This window comes from Oenanthe melanoleuca, chromosome 2 (assembly GCF_029582105.1).
Source record: "Oenanthe melanoleuca isolate GR-GAL-2019-014 chromosome 2, OMel1.0, whole genome shotgun sequence".
NCBI classification, from domain to species: Eukaryota; Metazoa; Chordata; class Aves; order Passeriformes; family Muscicapidae; genus Oenanthe; species Oenanthe melanoleuca.
Genome location: NC_079335.1, coordinates 112753394 through 112776351, shown reverse-complemented (window position 1 = coordinate 112776351; position 22958 = coordinate 112753394). Strand labels below are relative to the sequence as shown.

Here is a 22958-nt window from a genome sequence, read left to right as displayed (position 1 = left end):
CTAAGCTGCTTCTAGCAGACAGCAGTTCTGCAAGTGTAGTGAAATTAGTGTTTATAAATGTTACTATAGTAACTGCATCTGTAGCCACAAGCTGGTGGACTTACATTTCTGGTTATCTGGTGAGCATCAAGATATAATGGAAAAGAAAGACACATGGTATTGTAAGACAGCCATGCTCTCGAGGATTCAAAAAGGAACTGCAATAAAATTATTTGCTTCCTGACAACTTCCATCTTTGATTTTACTTTAATGGAAGTAATAAGTTTTCAGGGTTTTAAGGATCCTAAAGAATAGGTTGTTCACCTAAACTGTGATCCTGTGAGCATTCACCCGTGCAGCTTCACACCCAAATGCCCACCAAGTGGCCTCACCGCACATCAGCAGTTATTCACCTGTGTGAAAGCAGCAAATGTATTTTCAGTATCAAAATTGGAACTCATTACATGCAAGCATGCAAACTTAATACTGGGTTAAATATCATTATCTACCTGGTTAAAGGAGAACCTGGTGACTGAGGAAAAAAAAGACAAGAAAAACATACTGGTGGATGCAAAGGTACATCAGCTCCTAGGAAAACTAGGATTCTGTGTTCAGGAGGGGATATTAAGTGGTCCATTGCAGCCAGCGTGTTGTTCCAGATGTGCTCTTTGCTTGAAACATTTGCTGCCGAGGAGGAGTCGTGGGAAAGCTGAAAGTGAAACTAAGCAAGAACAGTTTCATTTTCAAGTCCGAAAGCAGAAACCTAACCGGCACAAAGAGAATGCAAGCAAAGAGCTCCCTAGGGGCTGCTAACGCACAGCGGCTATTTGCTATTTTTAAACGTGATTCGGACGCTTACAACAAAAATTTAAGAAAATAAAAGACGAAAATAATTCTCTCCTAAATTCCAGAGAAACTGGGTTTTTGCATGACGTTAATCTTGGGGTTGCTACCGCCAAGGGCAGAGCTCCTCCACCTTAAGCAGCCGGTGTTAAAGCGCCGGGGATGGCAGCAGCCATCTTACGGGTCGCTGTCACAGCTGCTGAAGCCCGGCCAGCCCCGGCCTCCGCCGCGAAGCTGCCCCGCTACCCCGGCCGTTTTAAACCCCAGCAAAATAAAAACGTAAATGAGTAAAGAGAGAAAAACAACAGACCCCCCCGTTTAAATACATCACTTTATTCCAGTCTGTTTCCCTGCTGTTTCATGACTATGCGAGCTCGCCGTATAACACCATGCTTGAAAATATCCCCAGGAGCTGAGAAGGGAAGAAGGACACCGCAGGGTTTTGTCGCCCACCCTTTCCCCCAAATATTACTTCGCACAAACCTAGAGTTATTTTTGCTTTCTCCATGCAAGGTGCCGAGGCCCCGTGCTTGCAAGAGCTGGGACTTCCCTCCAAACTCCACTGCTACTTTGATAGTTTAGCTTCACACATCAAAGAACCGTAAACCCCACGTAAACGCCCAGCCTCGCTCCCAACGCTTTAAGCCGTGGTGCCGTAGTACGGAGTTGCCATTTGTGGTTTCTCACGGCTCAACCACGGTTTTACATACGTGCAGCGGGGCAGAACCGCCCCGCTCCCGCTGCACTTGCTGCTGTGCACGGAGCGCGCTCTCTGGGGCAGCACCATTTGCTTAATTTAACTTTCAATTACGGGGTAATCCCTTTAAGCCATAAACTGACCCGCTCTCAGCGTTTGTTTCTGGACACAACAAAAAACCAAGCCGCAGAACCCTGACACGAGGAACTGAGCAGAGTTTTTGACTTGGCCGGTATTTTAAGCAGACCCGTACTTTTACATGCAATTAGAAATCATCTGGGGGAAAAAGACCGAACCCTTCAAATGTGGCCGAAGAGTACACAGTGAGGGAAGGCAATGGTTAAACCAAACAAAGTAGCGGCACCCCGAGCGGCCACAGTGGCTGCGACAGCACCGGGGCTCGGCACCGCTGGACACGGCCAGCGCTGCCTCCCCTTTCTAGGGCAACTTTGGGCGCAGGCTCGCGGCGGCCGGGATGGCGGCACGGCGGCTCCGCACGGTGCCGGTGCCGGTGGGTTCCGCCCGCCCCGCTCCCCGCGCAGGGAGGCGGGCGCGCCCTCGCGGTGCGCAGCGGCGGGAGGCGGGCGCCGGCCCCCCACCCCCGCCGGCGGGGCAGAGCCGCCCGCGGAGCGGCGGGTCCCTCCTCCCGCCCCCCCGGGCGGCAGCCGGCGGCGGCGGAGCGGCGAAGGGGAGGGTCTAAGGCCGGGCGCTCCGCGCCGCGCCGGCGGGCCGGACGGACGGACGGACGGGCGGCTGCCGCCGCGCCGCGGGCATGGCGGAGCCTGGCGGCGGGGCCGGGGCGGCGGGCGGCGGCGGGCCGCAGCAGGGCTCCCCGGCCGCCGCGGGGGTGGCCGCCGAGAGCCCCGGGGGGCCCGGCTCGGCGCGCACCGCGGGCAAGAAGGCGCAGCTGCGCGCCGCGCCGCGGGCCAAGAAGCTGGAGAAGCTGGGCGTCTACTCCGCCTGCAAGGTACCCGGCCGGGCGGCCGCGGCAGCCCCCCCGCCCACGGAGGGTGGGGATTGACGGGAGGGGAGGGAGGAAGGGAGGCAGGCGGTGGGGAAGGGCCGTGCCCTGCCCTGCCCTGCCCTGCGGAGCGCGGGGGCGGACCGGCCCGGCCGCCGCCCGGCGCTGCCCGCGGAAGTGGCGGCTACGGCGGCGCCGGTGGATCCCGTTCCCCCCGGAGCTTCCCGGCCGCTGGCAGCACAAATTAAACCCGCGCGCACCGAGTACGGGACCGCGCGGGCAGCGCCGCCTCCCTCCCGCCCGCCCGGGAGCTCCCGTCCGCCCGGGAGCTCCCGTCCCGGCGCCGCCGCTTCCGCCGCTCCGTCAGCCCCTCCGCGGGAGGCGGCGGCGGCCGGGGCGGCTCCCGGAGCCGGCGCTGAGCCCTGGGTCGGCAGCGCTGCTGCAGCGCTCCCCGCGTAAACATCCCGGGCGGGGAGCATCCCTCCGCTCCGCCCGGAGGTCGCGGCCCCGGTCCGGGCGGGGGCTGCTCCAGCCCGGCCGTGGCCGCGGCCTCGCAGCGCGGAGCTGTTGACATCTCTGAGCCGCTGCCTCGACCTGGAGCTGCTACTGTCGCCAGCAGCTCTGGCAGAGGAGCGAAGGGACGCGGCCTCCCTGCTTGGGAAAGTTGTGTCCCCGGTGGGAGCCGGACCGGTGTCCGGCGTGTGGTGCCCGTGTCCGGCGTGTGGTGCCCGAGCGGACGGCGGGGCTCCCTCTCCACCTGTACCCTTCCCCAGCCGGGCTCTCTGCTCCGTGTCTGCCCGGCGCTCGCATTCAGGAGCGCTGCTCCTGGTTTCCCGTCACAAGCACTTTGTGTCCACCTGCGATTTTCTTCTCGCTGGGAGAAGCAGGACTCGCCTGTTTGTTGTAAAGGGAGGAGCTCGGTCATAGCTGTCGCTCCCGTCTTCAGAGCTCTGACCGCGGGCATTGTCGCCTGTGCTCAGAGCACGGGCCGCTGGCTGCGCTGCTGCTGTCAGGGCAATTTCTGGATGCACAGCGGGGCTGACGTGTTGACAGATTGGTAGCGCTGATGTCAGGTCCTCTAGTAATGCTTTCAGCTTTGAGAGTAGCTGTTTGTGAAAAAAGTGCGTCTTATTTTCTCTGTTCTCCTGCTTCGGCAGATGTTAAGTGAAAGGCCAAGCTGACAAACGAGACGAAGCATCATTGTGTGGCTCTGTAATCCTGCCTGGTGGTGCGAGATTAGCTGTGTGCTGAAGGCATGGTGCAATGCTGCCATGCAGGGCAAATTATAGAAACCACACATTGCAATGTTTTAGCTGTTTCCACATGTGCAGGCACCTGCACTTCGGCTTTGGTGCATGCATGGGACAGTGAGATTACACTGGTGCCAGTAAGGTTAAGGAGCAGCTGGTGTACTTGAACTTTGTAGCACTAACTGTGGGCAGAGTGATATAGTTTGAAGCTTTCCCAGTCCTCTTTTCACCTCCATATTTTAATGTTGCCAAGACTTGCTAAATGAAGCTGGTTGTGAAGTGGGTAAAAATTTCATGGGCTGTTAGGGAAGTGTGTGTGTGTTTGAATTGTTCTTTTCTTCCCTGGTTGGTGCTTTTTTTTCCCCTCCAGATGATGTTTTTGAGGGTGAAAGCCTTCTCCTGTAGCGCTCTGCCCTGTAGAGGTTGCTGTGCTATAGAGAAGCCTTATCTCCTCTGAAACCCTTTGTTTTTTTGGGGGTTCACCAGCCTCTCTCTTGCAGGTGCTTTGTGGTGAGGGGGATGAGCACCATTTGGGAGGGGAGGAGGGCACGCTGTGGCCTGCTGGCAGCTTCTCTCTCCCCCTTGCAGGACTCTGGCCATGGGGTACAGAGCAGGGGCAGCTCCTATTGCTGTGCTCTGCTGGGTGCCCTCGTCTGTGACAGGTCTTGGATGCACGTCCCATTGGTACTGTAGAGGTGATGGAGCAGGACCCATGGCCAGGGGGTCTGCCTCCTGCTGGGATGCAGGCACAGTTCCAGCACTAAACGCTGTGTTCAGATTAAAATTGCTGTTCAACTTCTCTACCATAGTTCTGTGCCAGCCAGCTTGCTTTCAGATCCCGTAACAGAAGCAAATAAGCAGACTGGAAGCTCCTTGTAAGCTTCTCCTGTGGGATAAGGTGGGAAGGATGGCACAGAGTGGAATAATGCTTTATTTTTCTTCCTGAAACCCTGGCAGGTGCTTCAGAATGGCACTTCTTGGCTTGTAACATTAGTGGTTTGCTGGAAACTGTAGCCTGGAGAAGCTGGTTTGTCAACTGTAGCAGTGCAGTATGTAACTTTAATCTTTTTCTTACTTTGGGTTGCAACTTCTCTTCCATTGGTTTTGCATTAGTGTGTGTGTGTGCAAAAGAGTGAGAGAAGGCAAACACTTGCACCATCTCCGAAGGGAACATCTGTTTTCATTCAAGCAGTGACTGTACGTGGATCTTATGTAAATCTACATAGAGCTGTACAAGTTGGAGTGCTAAAATATGTAACGGCATCCTTAACATCAATCACCTTCTCCCACGTAAGTTTCATTGCAAAATTCAGCCTGCAGAATTTATTAGGAGCTTAACCTCAGAGATGTTTGGAGTAACAGCCAGGGAGCATCTGTCTGCTGGGGATGAAGGGTCACATCACAAGAGTTGGAGAGGTCAGTGACTGTGCAGAGGGTGAGCAGCAGCAATGCTGGGCAGAGCAGAGTAAAAGGCACTGCTCTGGGGCAGGGTGCTTGGTCCCCAAGAAGGACCTCCTGGTCCTTCTTTACAGCCTGTAACCCATTCCTTTTTGTCATGGGAAACATGGACAAAGACTGCTGGTAAATATATATTTGGTGTGCATGTATCCTGAGCAGAGTGAGCCTGAAGTTTAGGGAGCTGAGACTAGACAGATGTGGAGTTTGGGGTTTTTTCCGGTAAAAGAACTGGACAGGAGTGTTACAGCTGTTGAGCTCCACTTGAATTGTTTCTCTGTGAGAAAAGTCTGGGAGTCTGGGTGGAAGGTATAGAACAACAGGCTCTTCTGAGTGAAAAACCTTCTTAAAAGCCCAAGTCTGAAGGAGGAGGGGGCATTCTGAACAAGATGTAGAATAGGAGTTGGTACAGTTTTCATGGTATTTGGAGGTTCACAGCAGTGCTGTGAGGGGTTTTATATTTGGCACTTGCTGTATCTGAGCGTGTATGAATGGCTGCATACATCGTTTTGGTTTTGTCCACTGTGAAATTGAGCATTAGGCATGCGAGATGGCAGCACTTTATATAAAAGCAGCACTTTGTGACTTACACACATAAATATATTTAATGAAGATGTAGGAGGAAGTCTCCTCCGTCTTTTTTTTCCTGTATTGGTTTACAGTAAGTGAAAATACAACTCTCCAGTCTCACTGGGAGCTTTTTTTTTTTTTTTTTTTTTTGTAAATAAGATGAAATATGTACTATTTTAGTACACTAAGTTTTCTGTAAACTTGTTTATTTTTCAATATATATATATCACAGTAATGCCTGGGTGTTTACAGATGTAATTAGAACCCAGTAGCCTAAAGCACTTGCACAAAGAATAATACCTTCTTGAAGAAAAGCTTTTTGCTTCAGATAGGCAAAGTAGACAGAGTAAGAAGGGTTGTGATGAGATGACTTGGCCAAGGCCCTGCAGCAGGTGAGCAATGGGCAGATGTGGAATTAAATCCCAGCCCCAGACTCCAGACCAGCTGCTGATCTATTCTTGAAGCACTTCTTCCCACTTGTCATTCTAGAGTGACCTCTGGTTTTCCCACACATTAAAAAAAAAAAGGAGTTCATAAGGTCAACTTGTACCACCTTTTCCGTAATAAAATGTTTTCTTTCCTGATTTTGATAAGGCAGATGAAGATGAGGCTAATTTGGCCATGTTACTACTGTGCTCTGTATAGTGGGAATACAGTTCCTTGAAGTTCAACTTGAAAGATTGTTTCCTGCAGAAGAGTCTAGGAGACAAAGAAGACATCTAAGGCTTTCTTGTCACTTTCATTGTGGGCTGAATCTGTTTTTTAATATCTTACAGGCCCAATTAAAGCATCTTCCTTTAAATAGAAATCTACCATTAACTTCACAAGTTAGGAACTAGGTGCATATTATTAATAAAAGCTTTATATGGTAACCTACTTCTCTTCTGTAAGTGAAACTGGAAAGTACAGGGAATAAAATAATGGGACCAATCAATAAATGAAGAACGTGCCCTTTGAGCTGCCCATTAAACTGCTTATTTTGTATTGTTAAAGATAAAAGGGTTAACTAATTTCCTGATACTTATAAGTGGCTCTTTGAGTAGTGTCCAGCTGTCTGGTTCTTGGGTACTGGACATATGAGTAGGAAAAATATATGATTTAAATTTATCAATGTGTTTTTTATCATTTATGTGATACTCTTTGATAAAGTTGTCATTTTGAGCTTGCTGCCAGCAGGAAAAAGGTTATAGAGTATTTTGCACAGCATTTTGTGTTGGGAGGAAGAAGATGTTTTCTAGAGTAATTATACTTGCTGGAAATAGAGATCTGTAATGTTCTGTGTGTAATCTATTGAGCCTGCTTTGCATCTCAATTACCAAACAGGGTAACCTGTATGATTTTAAGCTGGAAAGAAAAATCCCACACAGCAGCTATTTGAAACTCAAATTTAGAACTGTTGGGGTCTTTTGTCTTATAATTAAGGTAGTTTGAAGTTTACACATTCTGAGGCTTATTTCACTATCCAAAATTGGGGGGGATATTTTAGTCCATAGGTTATTGTAACATTATTCATTTGTTCTTTATTATTTGGACAGCTGAAAGTCACCTAAAAGGGGCTGAGATACGTGCAATGTTGTAATTTTAGGTGCTTTCTTTTTAAATAAAATACTGACAATTTGTGTTAAAATATGCTGTGTTTTTTCTCTATATTTGACCTATCAGTGTATTCAGTATTCTAAAGGAAACTATAACTCTAGTTTGCCTGGAGTTACAGTTTTCTCTACCCAGAACTTCTGGACAGTTTGATTTCTCCCACTGTAACACTCCCCAAACATGAAAGGAGTTAAAAAGAAAATTGAAATTGTGTTGTGCAGTGCAAAATATACACAGTTTATGCAATGTTTTTTTTTTTTTTTTCCCCTCTTTTTTTTGCTTGTTTTGTTGTTGGTTTTTCATGGGTTTTTTTTTGTTTTTGTTTTTGTTTTGTTGTTGTTTTTTTTTTTTTTGTTTTGTTTTTTTTTTGTTTATGAGGAAGGAGGCAGGAAACAGCATGTAGTTGTTGTGTTTTATTTTATTACACTTACCCAGTTTTATTAAAAACCACCAATGAAGGTGAGGGGTACATCATCCCTGGGCCTGCAAAAATGACAGTCAATATTTTGCAGGCCTCATTAGGGCAGAAGTCCCCATTGATCTGCAGTGGATTTATCAAAGCTCTGCAGATGTCCCAGAAAATAAGGATTCAAGGACTGGATGTGCTAGTTCAAATGGATTTCCTTCCTTCCCTCAAAACTGTTTTGATCTCAAATTAAGTTTTTGCAGAGGTGAAGTCATACTTTATTTTCTGATGAAAAGCAGATGAGTGACATTAAAAAGAAAAAGGAAGAAAGTCAAAGAAAGGATTGAATGAGCAAAGTGCTGTGGAAGATTTAAAACAACTCAGCAATTTAAGCCACTGAGCAATGCACGTTGCATATTCACTGCAAAATACTTGCACTGTCAACATCTACAGTGAAAGCTAAGTTTTAAAGAGGACCTTTTTAGGTTCTGCTTTGCCTTGGTTAACAGAACATTTGTGCTGATTCTGGTGTTTTCTAGAGATTAACAAAAAAGCCCCACCCTAGTGGTTGGATGGTTAAGGTCTCTAGAATAATTCTAACATTTCCATTTAGCAGCTGTTGCAAAAAGATCTGGTGAGGAAATACCAAAAAAAAGCAGGAAAAAAATTTGCCACTGAACATGCTGGGTTTATTCTTCTGTGGGTGGGTTGATATTTATTTTTTCAGTTTAACTGAGCTGTTATCACGATTCATACATCTGTTTGCATCTTTGCTGTTAATTATGGTGTGACACTAAAGTTTGCATAGTTACTCACTGTTTATAGTTTTTTGGCTTGGTAGTAAACATTGTTTGGTGAGCTTCTGTGACATACTGCTTCCACTCAGAGGAAAAAAAATCTCAAAAGCCTTGTGCCTATTTTTAGGAGGGAGTTCTGGATATGCTTTTTTATTGTGGCACGGTTTAAGGCAATAAATAATAAGCCTGGTGTTATGTCAGTAATTTACAGCATTGAACATTTGTCAAGACAGCTGCATGAGAAGGGTCAAATCTTATTTCCTGAAAATAGCATTCAATCCTTTTCCATTTGACAACTCCTTCACAATTGTCTCTTGCATTTTCTTTGTCAATAATCTCATTTTCAGGCTTTTTTTTTTGTTGTTGTTGACAGTTTCTCCATCTTCATATTAAATCCAAAAACTCTCATGGCAACATTGCCTTTCTCACAAAACAAATGTGTAGAGTTTATTTGGCATCAGTTTTGCATTGGGAAGCTAATTGAAAATAAGGGGTTTTGTGTCATCTCCCATATGTCCAGAGCCCATGCACAGGAGCAATCTGTGGTTCACAGGTATCCTTCAATCACTGATCTCCCAAGTCCATTTAGTTTTGAGGACTTGCAGGATGGCAAACAACTGGCCCAATGCCTGTGAAACTGTGAGAGACAGCTTCTGCCATAAAATTACACTGTGCTGCCTTCAGTTCTCTGCCAGTCATATTACTCACAGAAAACACAACAGAAAAAAAGTATAAACTTCACCATAAATCTTTTCAGATTGCATTTACGAGACTTAGAAAAAAATCTGTTTGAATCTTCCCCTCATTTCATCCTGAAGCCTCACTGGTTTCACTTTATAAATGTGTGGGTTGGCAGGTGGTCTGCACCCACTGGGTGAGTTTGGAGAGCCAGGAGGTTTAAGCCACGCAGGTTGTCCCTTTCACAAGGGAAATTTGTGGAAATGGTTTTGCTGGGCACTTGCAGGTGAATTTCTGAGTCATCCTGGTGCCTACAGAAAAAGCTGCTCCCAGCCCTCGGTGCCTGCCAGACCCAGGGCCAGGAGCCCAGCTGGATAAATGCTTAAGTCTCAGGGATGGTAAAAACATCATGTGGTGCTCAGCAAAATGCAGGCAGCAGTTTTCTTGGTTCTCAGGTTACTGAATGCTGAAATGAGTTTAAAAGAACAATTTACCAGCCATTTACAAAACTGTCAGGGTTAGGAGCTGTCAGGTTGTGATCCTTTCTGCTTCTCCTGGGTTCTTCTTCCTTAGGTAGGATGGGATTTGGAAACTTAAAAGGAAAATGAAATAGGTTCCTGAAATAGATCACGCTAAATGTATGCAGAATCAGTTTTGAAAAATGATACATTAGTGCTGCATATATTACCATCACAATTTTTCCTACTAAGATTGTTTCAGCCATAAATATTATGCAGCAATTGGCATACTTTCCTCACTGAGGTCTCAGCAGTGGAATTTCATGAGTATCTTTTTGCAACCCAGTGCTCAGATATCTCTGAAGAGTAGAAAAGCAGGCTTTCTTTCCAATTAAATCTTCAAATAGGAGTACAAATGATGTTAGAGTAACCAAGATATTTTGGATATGCAGAAGAAAATCCCCTCCTGTAAAGCTGCTCTTTTGGAATCGATACTTTGAACTTCTGAATGATTTGAGGCACGATTACCAAAGTCACAACCTCTCCCTTCATGGTCTTTCCTTTTAGCTGCATTCCCTTGGTGGTGGTTTCACACAGTGTATATAAACTTTCTAGGGAGAGCAGCAGGTTGCAGTGGAAGTGTCACTGTCTTTGGCATCTGTTGCTTTAGTGGCCAAGCATTCCTTGCCTTAAACAGCCTTCTCTAATAGTGCATTTATTGCTTGGTTATTTCAGCATTGGTTAACCCTGCCTGGCTTGTCATGGGCTTGGTTTCAGCTGTGTGAGTCCTTGGTGCCCGTGTAGCTGATGAGGCAGTGACAAATGTGCTGCCTGTTAGATAACTGTTTACACTTAAATAATTAAATCTGTCTTGGTGCCAGGATCTGTAAGTGTTGATTTACTAGTAAGTATTCAAATAATTTTTTCAGTAGAGTGAGGGCATTCTGTGAAGGAACTAGGTGGAGTTTATTAGGTATTCTGCTTACCAAAGTGAGCAAAGTGAGTTAATCTCTCTGTTTGGGATACTATTCTATTTCTGATAATCTCTGGGGGAGGAGACAGAAAAAAAAAAAAAAAAAAAAAAAAAAAAAAAGAAAAAAAGAAAGAAAAAAAGGTTCCTGTGTGTTCTGTTGCTGATCAATACCCCTTTGCTTTGCTTTCAGGCCGAGGAGTCCTGTAAATGCAACGGCTGGAAGAACCCGAACCCGCCTCCCACGCCGCCGCGGGCCGAGCTGCAGCAGGCAGCGGTCAGCCTGGCCGAGCCCTGCCGCAGCTGCAGCCACCCCCTGGGTGAGCACCCCCTGCCTGTCACTGAAACATGGCTCAGAAATATGTTTAGTGTGGAAATAGCCTGAAATTCCTTTAAAGAAATTCGGCTGAGGTGCAGCTTCTAACTACATCGATATTCGAAGCTGTTAAAATGCAGAAGAGCCACTAGGCTTCCCGTAGCAATTTTAATACTTAGTGTTATTTAAATATATATTTATATAAAAATATACATATGCATATATTTATACATATACACACATGTATAATATATATGTAAATACATTTAATACTTAGTGTTATGTATTCCTTAACCTTAAATAGCTTTATCTGCCAGCTGCCGTTGTTACAAGCCAAATGACTCTCTCCTGCAGGCTCTATTATGTTTTCTTATTTTAGAACAAAGTATAAAATAGCCTTGAACATCCCTAAAGCAGGTATTCTTACCTACAGAAAGAACTGTGCATTTTTTTGAGTCACAGAAAATGAAACTAGGTTGTACATCTTAGCATGGTCTAAGTTATTGTGCAGACAACTTGCATGTCTTGGAAGCAACTGCTCAAAATCCACTGTTAAAGTGGTTTTTGGTTTTGTTTTTCAGACTAACAATTTGTTACCCACATAGCCTGAAAAACAGTGCTGAATCACTGTATTATTATTTTAAGAATTTATACTTATCCAGAATAAAAGCCAATGGCTGTTTCTGTATATATCAGAATCACAGAATAGTTTGAGTTGGAAGGGACCTTTTATAGATCATCTAGTCCAGCCCCCCTACAGTCAGCAGGGATATTTTCTGTTAGATCAGGTTATTCTGAGCCCCAACCAACTTGAACTTGAATGTTTCCAGGGATGGGGCATCCATCACCTCTCTGGGCAACTGTTCCAGTATTCTACCACCCTCAGTGTAAAAAAATCTTTCTCTGATATCTAATCTAAACCAATCTAAATTTGCCACCCCTTGTCCTGTCCTTGAAAAAGGCCCCCTTTGGCTTTCTTGTGGGTCACTTTTGGGTCCTGGAAGGCTGCTCTAAGATCTCCCTGGAGCCTTCCTGAGTCTGAACAACCCCACACTCTCATCCTGACCTCATAGGAGAGGTGCTCCAGCCTTCAAATCACCTTCCTTGCCCTCCTCTAGACTTGCCCCATCATAGATCCACATCCTTCTTAGCAAATACTGAATAAAAATTCAGCTAAATTAAAATTCAGAACTAATTGAAAAGAAGCAGTTACTATTTAATTTCTGTTGCTGCCCAAAACTTAGGAAAATTAAATTAACAAAAAAAAAAAAAAAAAAGGAAATTTAAAACCTTCACAATAGATCATTTATTATTTTACTTTTGAAAAAAATACTGTACTTTGAATGTAATACTTTTTTTTCTTATTTTTTGCATGGGATTTATTTCTATTTCTGCTCTTGTCTTTTTTATGCTCTTATTACATGTGATTTATTTCTAGTCTTTTCAGCATAATTTTTTCCTGATATTCCAAATCTCTGGGTTTGCTTGCAGGAGAAGATTAACAAAGGCATAATATCACAGAAAATTCAGTCACTTTAGCCAAGTTAGTCTCAACTTTTCATCACACAGCTTCTCTGTGCTGCTTCTGTTTATGCAATTAGGGTGGTTTGTGTTACCCATCCTTTTCAATCCTGGCCTTTGAAGAAAGAGATTTTTCTTTTTCTTTTTTTTTTAAATTTGCAAGATGTGCCTGTCAGTTCTCTGTTCTTCAGCAGAATTTGTGGATGCTTTGTATTTTGTAGAAAAACTCAGCTCTTCTAAAATCTGGGCCTGGTTTTGATCTATTAAAAAATATTAAAACATTCTTTAGCTAGAGAACCAGGGAAAACCAGTACTGTAAAACCAGCAAAAGTATTCTAGGAAGGAGATCTATTTTTATTTACTGCTCTTTTTAGAAAAGACTTCTTCTGACTGCAGGTAATGAGGAAGATGTTTCATTTAAAATAACTGAAATAAGTTGCTGTGTGCTTCCTCATACTACTGGAAAAATATGTCTTTCAGCTGTGTTTTTCCAAGATAATTTTCCTATTCATATCCTCTAAATTAGTGTGCTTCTGCTGAATTCCTTTAAAACCAGATTTACCACAAGGTGTGTGGGTTTCACATTAGCTGTGCTCCTTTTTCTTCTCAGAAAACCATTGAAGTAGAAATTCCTGTGCTGGTTAAAGTTGCAGCTGATGTAAAATGGTGGAATTTTTTTTTCCTTTTCTAGATTTTTTTTTTTTCTTTCATTCAGAAGTAATCCTACATCCTGTCTTGCCTGAGATGTCTCTTTTTGGGTGTGTGGTTTGATCCTTAAGCCAGTGCAGCTTTTGGTGCATAAATCCATTTGATTGCGTGTATTATTGTCTATTTATCTACAACTTATATTCATCCTTTTGGTGCTCAGCCCCACAGTTTGGTGCAGCATGGTTGTTTTAATGAATATTTCTGTTATTTGGGTGATATATTTTCTAACACTGTGACTGGATTAGATAATTCATTGTCCACCAGCCACAAGACCAGGTGTTGCATAGTCAGAGACTATTTTCTATTTGATTGTTTCTCCTGTGTTGCAGGGTGCATTTGCATTTTTTAATTGGTAAACATTGTCAGTCTTGGATCACTTTTAAAACTAGTTAATTAGTGTGCTAATACACTGTGTACACATTCAGTCTCTTTTTTCCCCATCACTGTCTTCAGTTCCTGCTGTCACCTTCCCACAGCATTTTTGGGTATTCCTTGGTTTTAGTGTTTTAGAAGGGTGTACCATTTGGGCAGTACATGTGGTTGGGACTTGTAACTCTAGTCAAGAGTGATGCAGTGGTTGATGTCAGTGTACTACAGCTTTAATTTTTCATAAAACACTAATGGCCACAGAGTTTGGGAATGGGCTGTGAACATCTGAAGAAAGATAGTTTGGTGTCTCTTTGGTAAATACATGCTGGTAATACACTTAACTTTTAGATTCACAGTATGGGTAATAATTCTCTAGTTTAATAAAATGTTTAAACACCACTAAGTAGTCAAGGTTCAGTATTGTTATGGAAACTGCATAGAAATAGCTTCTTATGCTGATGTTTTATTCATTTGTTGAAAGCAAGGTTTCTTTGGTATGTTATCAGTTTCTAATGCAAAGCTCCTCCTGGAGGATATTTATTACTTGCAAAAGATCAGGCCAAACTGCTGGGATTATTAACCCTTTGTACCTGTCTTAAGGACAGAAGTTAAATAATTTTATTCTGTCCAAAATACTGAATATTTATCCTCAAAGGAAGCTCATGATGGCCATGTACCCAAGACACTATATTATAAATTTTCATTTAAGTGGAAACAGTTGCTGACATATTTTTAAAGTTCTGCATTACAATGTACTTTTGACTTGAAGTTGAATAAAGGTATTGAATTTAAATGTTTTGGTACCATACTAAACTTCTCAAAACAAACATTCAGCTTTGCTGAATGGCCAATACATGTGATGGTTTTCAAATCAAGTGTTATTTTTCCTCACTAACTCCCCAAGTAAAGAGTCAGATTTCTGTTGAAAAAATATGTTAATCTTAAGAAGTTTATATAGATAAAATTTATTAAAATATTAAAAGCTAGTATGTCCAAATTTAAAAGTATTTTTCTTTGAAAGGATATTTTTTTTTTAAGAGGAAAGGATATGCATACCATCTACATTGGCCTGGAGTCATCTAATATCATTGCTTTTTGTAATGCAAATATCTTCTTTCTGGGAGTTGACTTTTTGTTTTACACTGCCTTCCTTTTTCCCGAGGCCAGTTGTTCAAACCAGCTTGAAATGAATGTCCCCCTTTTCAGGGAGAAGCCTCAGGCTTTTGGAAATTACAGATGTGGAACTATATTTACCTTTGGAGATGATAAAAGAGAGTTTGTCACTTGGAAACTGCGGCGTGTGCAAATTTCTGAACAGAAGAGCATGTCTGCAAAATCTCTGTTAATACAGTGTGCACAAGGCACAGTTTGATCCTACATGATATCAAAGCAAGGGACTTAGCCAATAATGCCCAGCTTAAAACAAAAAGGCATTTTTCAGAACTGGGGTTTTTTCACTCTTTGCAAAATAAGGTGCTGCTTACATCTGGATTACATAATTTATGGAAATTCTGGGTTTATTTTCTTAAGTCAAGTAAATGTCTCAAAGACATAGCTCTGGGACAAAAATGTATGTAGCTGGTTATGTAGTGAAACATATTAATACAAGCAGGACTTGTGCAGTCTGTTTAAGTGTTAACAGATGATGTGATTCCAACCAGCTGCCATTCCTCTGCAGTGGAAGTTGCCACCCCTGTCAACCTTTACAAAGTGCTCTGATGTGACACAGGTTTCAGTTACCTCTGATAAGATGTGTTCTGTTTAGGCAGGTTATGACAGGATCTGTGCCTCTACAGTTAAGGCTTAGTTGGAGATCTCCTGGGCTATAGTTGTGCTATGGGTTCTCTCAGTAGCCTTTTACAAGTTTGGGTTTTTATTTTGTGTAGCTGCTCATGTTTCTCACCTGGAGAATGTGTCTGAAGAAGAAATGAACAGGCTCCTGGGGATTGTATTGGATGTGGAATATCTGTTCACCTGTGTCCATAAAGAAGAAGATGCAGACACCAAGCAAGTTTATTTCTACCTGTTCAAAGTAAGCTGAACTTGTGGAGAATCTTCTCAGATTTTTCACTTTCTCACACATAAGCCAGTTTAATTGCTGTTCAGGTGAGGATTGACTTTACCTGCCAAGGCAGCTCCTCCCTAGGATGATGCTCTACTGGGTAACTGTGAGCTGGACATTCTGATACTTGCAATGCACTGATTCTTATTCCAAAAATCATCCAGGTGATTGAAGAACTGACCCTGAGTCCCATGTACAAACTGCAAACCTTCTTCACTGATATGAATGGTAACTTAGCTGCCTGCATTTCCTCAGAGGAGCCTCTTGTATGCATTTCAGAGAAGATGATTTCACAGAGCAGTTTAGTAATTACAAATTCAGATGATTAAACAAGCAGACATGTAGCCAGGAGAATTCCAGCACTGCTCACAGTGTGTTGTGCCATTGTGACTTTCATTGACTCTGTGTATAAAAATATATTAACTTTTAAAAATGTGTGTATTTTAACAGCTTTTGAGGAAATGCATTTTACAGATGGGAAAACCTGTAGTAGAAGGATCTTTGGAAAGTCCCCCATTTGAGAAACCAAGCATTGAACAGGTAAAGAGTCAAAATGTGGGTTTCATTGGTGTTTGGTGGGTTTTTTGGTTGTTTATTTACGTATTTTTAAATTTTATTTTGGTGGAGGTTTGGACACTCTGTTTGTTTTGTGGTTTGTTTTTCTTTTTCTAAATGTAAGCACTGGATTCAAAAACAGGGCATTTTTCTGGGCACTCTACAGATGTTTCTGTGTTCTCTTAGGGCAAAATAGGGGGCTATAGGAGGTTGCTGTTGGTTCTCCTTTTATTGTTTGTACAATAGTTACATTATTTGACTTCTCCTCATTAATCTTGTACTTTAATGAAACTGACTGTTTTGTGAGTTTAGGGAATTAAATTGAAATGCTACTTTAATGTGGGCAGTTCTAATCTTTCTTTGTTTTAAGTGATGAAAAATGCTGTTGAAGTTTTGAAATCCAATATTAAAATGACACTTGCCTTCTGTATATCAAGAAAAATGTTACAGTCCAATTCAGTGAGATCATAGCCTTCTCTTTCAAAGGGTACACAAGAAAAAAACAAAGCTGAAACCAGAGAATAATTGAGGCTTTTGTGACTCTCAGTAGATAAAGAACATATGACAAATTCAGTTTTTGGTTAAGCAAGCTGCTAAGAATGCACTTTTGGCAGACAAGTGGGCCCATGAACTCCAGTGAGACTATGCAGAGGCTCACACACCTCCCTGAAACAGGAGCTAGATGTTTTCCCATTTGTGGATGAGTGGATGTTTTACTGTTAAACAGGATAATTTAAATGTGGAGACTGTTATGTGTAGTAATCATGTCTTTGCAACTCTCACTTCTTATCATTTAGGAAGATCAAACCACTTTATTGCTGAATTTCTGAGAAGTCTTCACCTTAAGTTCTCCTTTAGTATGAGTATAAACAAAAAATGTGTATGTAATACCCCTAGGCTCCCAATCCTTAAAATACACTATTAAAAAGGTTTTGTGCAATGCAATTTTTTGTCAAATTCTTCATAATGTTCAAGTTGCTTAAGAAAATAAAGCATAGAGATTAAAGGATAATTCTTCTTACAGTGTATTTTGAAATAATTTTTCCTTTAAAAAAGACCAATATTTTCAATTCTGTTTTTAGCAGCTCAGCCGCTCAATCAAACAACATGATTTGCTAAGCTCCAGTATTATAATAGAATTATAAAATATATGTGTTGCAGCACTTTTAGTCACCCATTTTAATCATGTTCAGTAGATTTTTCTTCAAACTGGACACTGTCCAAAGTGCAATGAGGAGACATGATTGCAAAGTATTAAGACTTCTTGATGAAATAATGATTTGTAGACATAAACTTAAGTAGAAGCCCATAAGCCCTAATTTATTATTGAAAAGTAGCTGGAGAGTTTTGAGGGTGATAGTTGATTTATGTATAGATGAAACCCTATCAGAACTTTCTCTGTTCACTGACTTTGAGAAGGAAGGAAAAAAGGAATTTTTTCTTCTCTCCCTTTACAACAGCTGCTGAGAGGAGGTTAAAAATACCTGGATGTACCTCCTATCTGCATGAGTAGCTGAGCAAGGAGTTCATGGTCTCAGATATTTATTTTCTTTCCCACGCAGTGCAAGTTCACAATAAACAAAAGTGAGGAATGTTTGAGGATGCTTCTATAAAAACTATGGCTAAATTACTAAACAGAATTTTCTTACTTTTCAAGGGTGTGAATAATTTTGTGCAGTACAAATTTAGCCACTTACCCTCGAAGGAAAGGCAGACAATAGTGGAACTGGCTAAAATGTTTCTGAACCGCATTAACTACTGGCACCTGGAGACGCCTTCTCAGCGAAGACTGAGATCACCCAATGATGATATTGCAGGGTATAAAGTGAATTATACCAGGTAATGCTTCCTTACAAATTTACAAACTTCAGGAGTACACCAGTATCTTTATGCCTTAGATGGACCTTGTGAATTCTTGCAGCTGTGGGTTTAACATGAAGAACACTAAGGGGTTTAGTGAGACTGTACCAGTTTCACATGCATCCTTGGGTCTTGAGAGATGTGCTTTATCAGCCAAGGATGGGGAGTGGAGGCTGGAACACTTGTATCTAACAATGCTTTTGCAAGGTCTGTGTGAAGTGCTCTTGGCCTTCTTAAGATAAGAGCCTCATGTAAGATCCCTATTTATTGTTCAACTTAAAAAAGGAAAAGAGAGAAGATAATATTTAACACTGTAAAGCATCACTGTTTGAAACCAAGTCACAGAGGAGTTGAAAAATCAAACTCATTTTGCAAGTGCTTGAATGCTAAATGAGGAACAAGTATTACTGGGTTCCTTAAACAATAGTTCTTGTTGTGACCATTTAATGCGTTGTTAAAATTCAGAGGAATAATTTAGGTGCTGGAGGATGAAGAGCTAGCATAAAAAGACATGTCTCTATTTATCTTCTTTTTCTCACAAGAGTAGAGCAGTGCCTTTTCCATTGGGCACAGTGGGAGCAGTTCAGGGTGGTTGAGCTCTGTGAGCCTGCTGTTCTCACAGCACCCGGACATCTCTGCTGGCCGAGGCTGAGCACCACCTCCTGGCTGCTTTCCTGCTGCCCTTTCCTCTCACACACCTCCTCCCCATGAAGGAGAACAGCAGCAGAGCTGTGTGAGTTGAGACTGGCTAGTGACAGGGCAGACTGTGCTGTATGTGACCCAGACGTCCTGTCACCTGGAATAAAGGACACTTATATTTAACCCATGGTGCTCCTAAGACCGTGGTTGGTGGGTGTTTGACCTCCATTTGTTTGTGATAATTAGTGTTGGGCAGGGGTAGCAGAATTTAAATCTTATTAGAAATTGATACCTAGTTGGTTCTGGTTGGTGGCTTTTTGTTGTTAATTATTTTGTAATTTGTGTTTTCTCAAACTCTCCTGCTCACAGTCCCTAATGTCTCCCCCCAGAGCCAAAGTGTTCTTCCCATCAGATCTCACTTGTCATTGTCTGAGCCATTGCTCAGGCTGCTGCTGTGCACCATGGACACACCTGAATTTTTGAGTCACCAATTTCATTTGAGGACCTGAGGATTTGAATGAAACTGCATCAGGGTTTCACATACATTCTTGTGTTTTGAGAGCTGTGCTTTATCAGCCAAGAACAGGGAGTAGAAGGCTGTGAACAGCTCTATCTCACAGCTCTTTTGCAACTCATGTTTGCAAAGATTAAGGCACAAGAGTTTGGGACAACATTTTGAGACAGGCTGTACCTTGGGTCTGGGTGAGGAAATGTGTGCAGGATCCAGCACAGTATGTTTGCATCCAATTCCTTATATTTTCTTTTCATTGCTGGAGCTTTCATAATGGTTGTGGTCTGATTCTGCTTAAACTCCAGATACCAAAGAGTGTTCACTTACAGATATCAAAATCTTGTTTATGAGATTAACAGATGTTGAGATCTACATAGGCAGTGTACTCCAGAGTTATCTTCAGTACCATAATCACTCTTCCTAGAAAAGAAACATGACATGCTGTAATTTTCCTTAGTGCAAAGTTTATGACAGATGGAAATGCTGGTAATGAAAGAGTTACAAGTCATAGTATAATGGGAAGATGCCAGCTGGTGGAAGACCAGGGTGGGAATCCAGTTGGATTGGGATGGAGCTAGTCAAAAGTGTGTCACCTATTTGGCCTCTGTGTGGGGAAAGGCAGAAGTTTAGGGGTAAAACAGGCTGTGCTGAGGGCCTTTGGAATCAGTGGCAGGAGATGTGTGAGGCTGAATGAATGAGCTATGATGAGAATCCCTGATATACCCATAAATTTTCTGCAGTCTATTATTGTCTGGAACAAGAACACTTTGTGTAAACTAGACTGCAGAGAAGAAGAATATATGGAAACTTAAAGTGCTTGGTTGTCATTTCTGGAAAAAACTGGGCAATATAAATGCTGTTTAACTCAGTCCAGCCTTGTAGTGGAACTGATTGATATGGTCATATAGCTCTCAGCTGCATTATAAATGATGTGGGTAGTGGTTTTATTGCACTGAGTCATATGTTAGATGGTGATAATTATCTGCCTTTTTTTTCCCCTTTACAGGTGGCTTTGTTATTGCAATGTCCCTCAGTTTTGTGACAGTCTACCTCGGTATGAAACCACCCAGGTTTTTGGAAGGACATTGCTTCGCTCTGTTTTTACTGTGATGAGGCGACAACTGCTGGAGCAGGCCAGGCAAGAAAAAGACAAACTTCCTCAAGAAAAACGAACACTAATCCTCACTCATTTTCCAAAGTAAGGGCTGTGCCTGCATTCAAAGTCAACCAGCAACTTTGTTGTGGAAATGGAGAAGTTACCTGCAGCTTAAAATAATTTCTTTTTATTCAGTGGCAACTAGATACTGCAGCTTGCTTTACTGCCATAACTTAGATTAGTGTATTTTATGGATACAACTGCTTGCTTTGTTTTGTCCTAGGGTTTACTTTATGAAAAGGATTATTCATATTGCTGGGGGATTGTGCTTTTTGCCTTATTAGCAGGTATTGTAGATCAGTTACTTTATTTTTTTGTAGTCCTTGGAAACAATGTAGGCTCAGACCTCCAAAAACATCCTCGCATATGCTTTGGTGATGAAGCATTAAAAAAATGGGGGTGTGGTACAGAGTTTATAGGAATTTCAGTTTAATTCAACATTGTCATAGTAAACAAAGTAGTTACCCCACCCCTAGAAGAGATGGGTTTATTGGAGAGGAGTCAGTGTAACTGCATAATTGAATCCTAAACTCATAAATTTCATACTGAGTATCTTTTCCAGTACTGGAATATTGATGACAATGTCTCACAATAAAACACCAATAATTACCTATGGGAGTATTGAAACATGCTGAACTTTGACAGTCCTTAATTTTTACTGGTGGTAAAGAGAGGTAGTGATGCTGGCAGGATCATTAATTGTAATGAATTCCTGTTAAAATAGTGTGTCACTTTCAAAATAGCCTTATTTTACAAGGGTAGCTTGCTTCTCCAAGTCATACTTTAAAAGCCTGTCCCTCCTAACAAAAATGAACTGAACCTACAGGAGACCTGGTGGCACTGATGCTATCTGTGCAAGCTACCTGTGTTGGGCCAGAAGATGAATTAGAGCTCAGGGGAATGAGAAAAAACATGAACTTTTCTAAGCTGAGTAGAGCCAGGATTTGTTGCTCCTACTATTATTAATAGTTTATTTTACCACTTTGGGGTAGACTGTTATGGATACAGGAATGTCTGTTCATGTCTGGGAACAGGATCATGATCTGGCACTGAAACAGATATAAAAAAGGATTTAACACCCCACTGATGCAAGGAGCAGATTTGTGGGGGAAGTAGATGTGCATATGCCCCTGTTTTCACTGCCTTTTAAAGCCTTTTGCAGTAATTTGGAAAGCATTATTATTCCCTGCAATTCCTTTTGATATTCTGCTGGGGAAAAAAAGACAAGTACTGTTTGCAGATGATCTGTGGGAAGTATGAATAACGTTTTAAATCTTTCATGAGCTGCACTTATCTGAAGCATTTGTCTTTTCTCTGGCATTGTTCTGTGTCTCAGAGCATGGAGCCTGGCACTGGCACAGGGCTCCCCTCTGTCCTGGGCTCTCCTTTTGGGCAAGGGGAGCACCCAAAGTTGTGTCTGTGCATACCTAGGAAGTAGTTGCTAATGGGGCTGAAGGCAGAGCCTCTGTGCTGCCTGGAAATGGAGCTTTTGGCTGAAGCTGAGTTTGTCCTGCTCTGTCACAGATACTCAAGTCACTGTTAGAAACTTTTCAGCCATTATCAGCTGTGTAGAAAAGCAGCAAACACTGCACATTGCTTAGGTATGGCTGTTCTATGTATACAGCATGAGAGTCTGACTTGATCCTGATAATCCCTATCCTCTTCAAGGAAGTTTTACTCAACAGTCCTGTTGGTTTCAGCTGAGCAGTTTCTATACATATAGATGACTCCAGAGAGTAGAAATGTGCCGTGTCAACTTCTGGCCTGAAAACCCCTTTTGTGCAATGTAGGATAAGCAGCTGTCTTGCTGCTGGGAGGGAATTGGTGTATTAGCCCTAAGAGGGTGAGCATGCTGGAGAGTCTGATCTGTGGAATATAATAATGCCAAGAGAGCTTTAAAATCGTGCTGTTTCTGTAACAAAGTAAGGTTAAAAATACTGTTGTGCAACCACAAGCATGCAATTAAATGTTACAGTAGGACACTTAAAAGAAGGAAAATATCTTCCTAAGAGTATTGTTAGTAACACTGGGATTTTATCTAAAGCAGAAAGCAAATGCATCTGCAAAATACTGGTTTATCAAAACAGACATATTTTGCCATCATTGTATAACATCAATCAACTCATAGCTTTCTCATTAGCAGAGTTTTGTTCTGTAAAAGTAGATTGTAACTGTCTTTTTCTGCACTTGCAAATTAGATAACTATTGCTTGTAGTCTGAGGGAAGGTTTCATAAGTGAAAGCACTCTGCTGAATTGTGATACTTCATGTCTGCTCTGGCTTGTGATTTTTGCATGTATGGTTTTTTTTTAATAGCATTGACCAACAGCATTTCCTTACTGACTCAGTAAATGCTTTTAATTTAATGCTTATTTTGAAAAAGAACCTGTTTGGAATGATCCCATTAGTTGATATTTTGTCTGGTTTTGTGCCTAGGTTTCTGTCTATGCTGGAAGAAGAAGTGTACAGCCAGAATTCTCCCATTTGGGATCAGGATTTCATGGTGTCGAGTTCCCGAACTGGCCAGCTGGGAATCCAGACAGGTAATTTGCATTTAGTGATGGGTAGCACAAATGAAAACTGCATGATTTAGGACTAATGTGGG

At 42.4% G+C, this 22958-nt stretch overlaps 1 protein-coding gene across 4 annotated transcripts in view; it reads left to right on the top strand.

Moving 5' to 3' along the window:
• Positions 1 to 2108: 2108 nt before the first annotated feature.
• KAT2B (lysine acetyltransferase 2B) overlaps positions 2109 to 22958 on the top strand; it is a 39754-nt gene continuing 18904 nt past the window's right edge. Inside the window, exons 1-7 of one of the 4 annotated variants that reach the window (XM_056484306.1) lie at positions 2109 to 2486; positions 10851 to 10977; positions 15458 to 15603; positions 16084 to 16173; positions 17846 to 18027; positions 20205 to 20396; positions 22790 to 22896. In XM_056484306.1, coding sequence (XP_056340281.1) covers positions 2292 to 2486; positions 10851 to 10977; positions 15458 to 15603; positions 16084 to 16173; positions 17846 to 18027; positions 20205 to 20396; positions 22790 to 22896 — 1039 coding nt within the window. In that variant the 5' untranslated portion in view covers positions 2109 to 2291. The remainder of the gene's footprint in view (positions 2487 to 10850; positions 10978 to 15457; positions 15604 to 16083; positions 16174 to 17845; positions 18028 to 20204; positions 20397 to 22789; positions 22897 to 22958) is intronic. The other 3 variants (XM_056484304.1, XM_056484303.1, XM_056484302.1) reach the window with 3 other exon arrangements.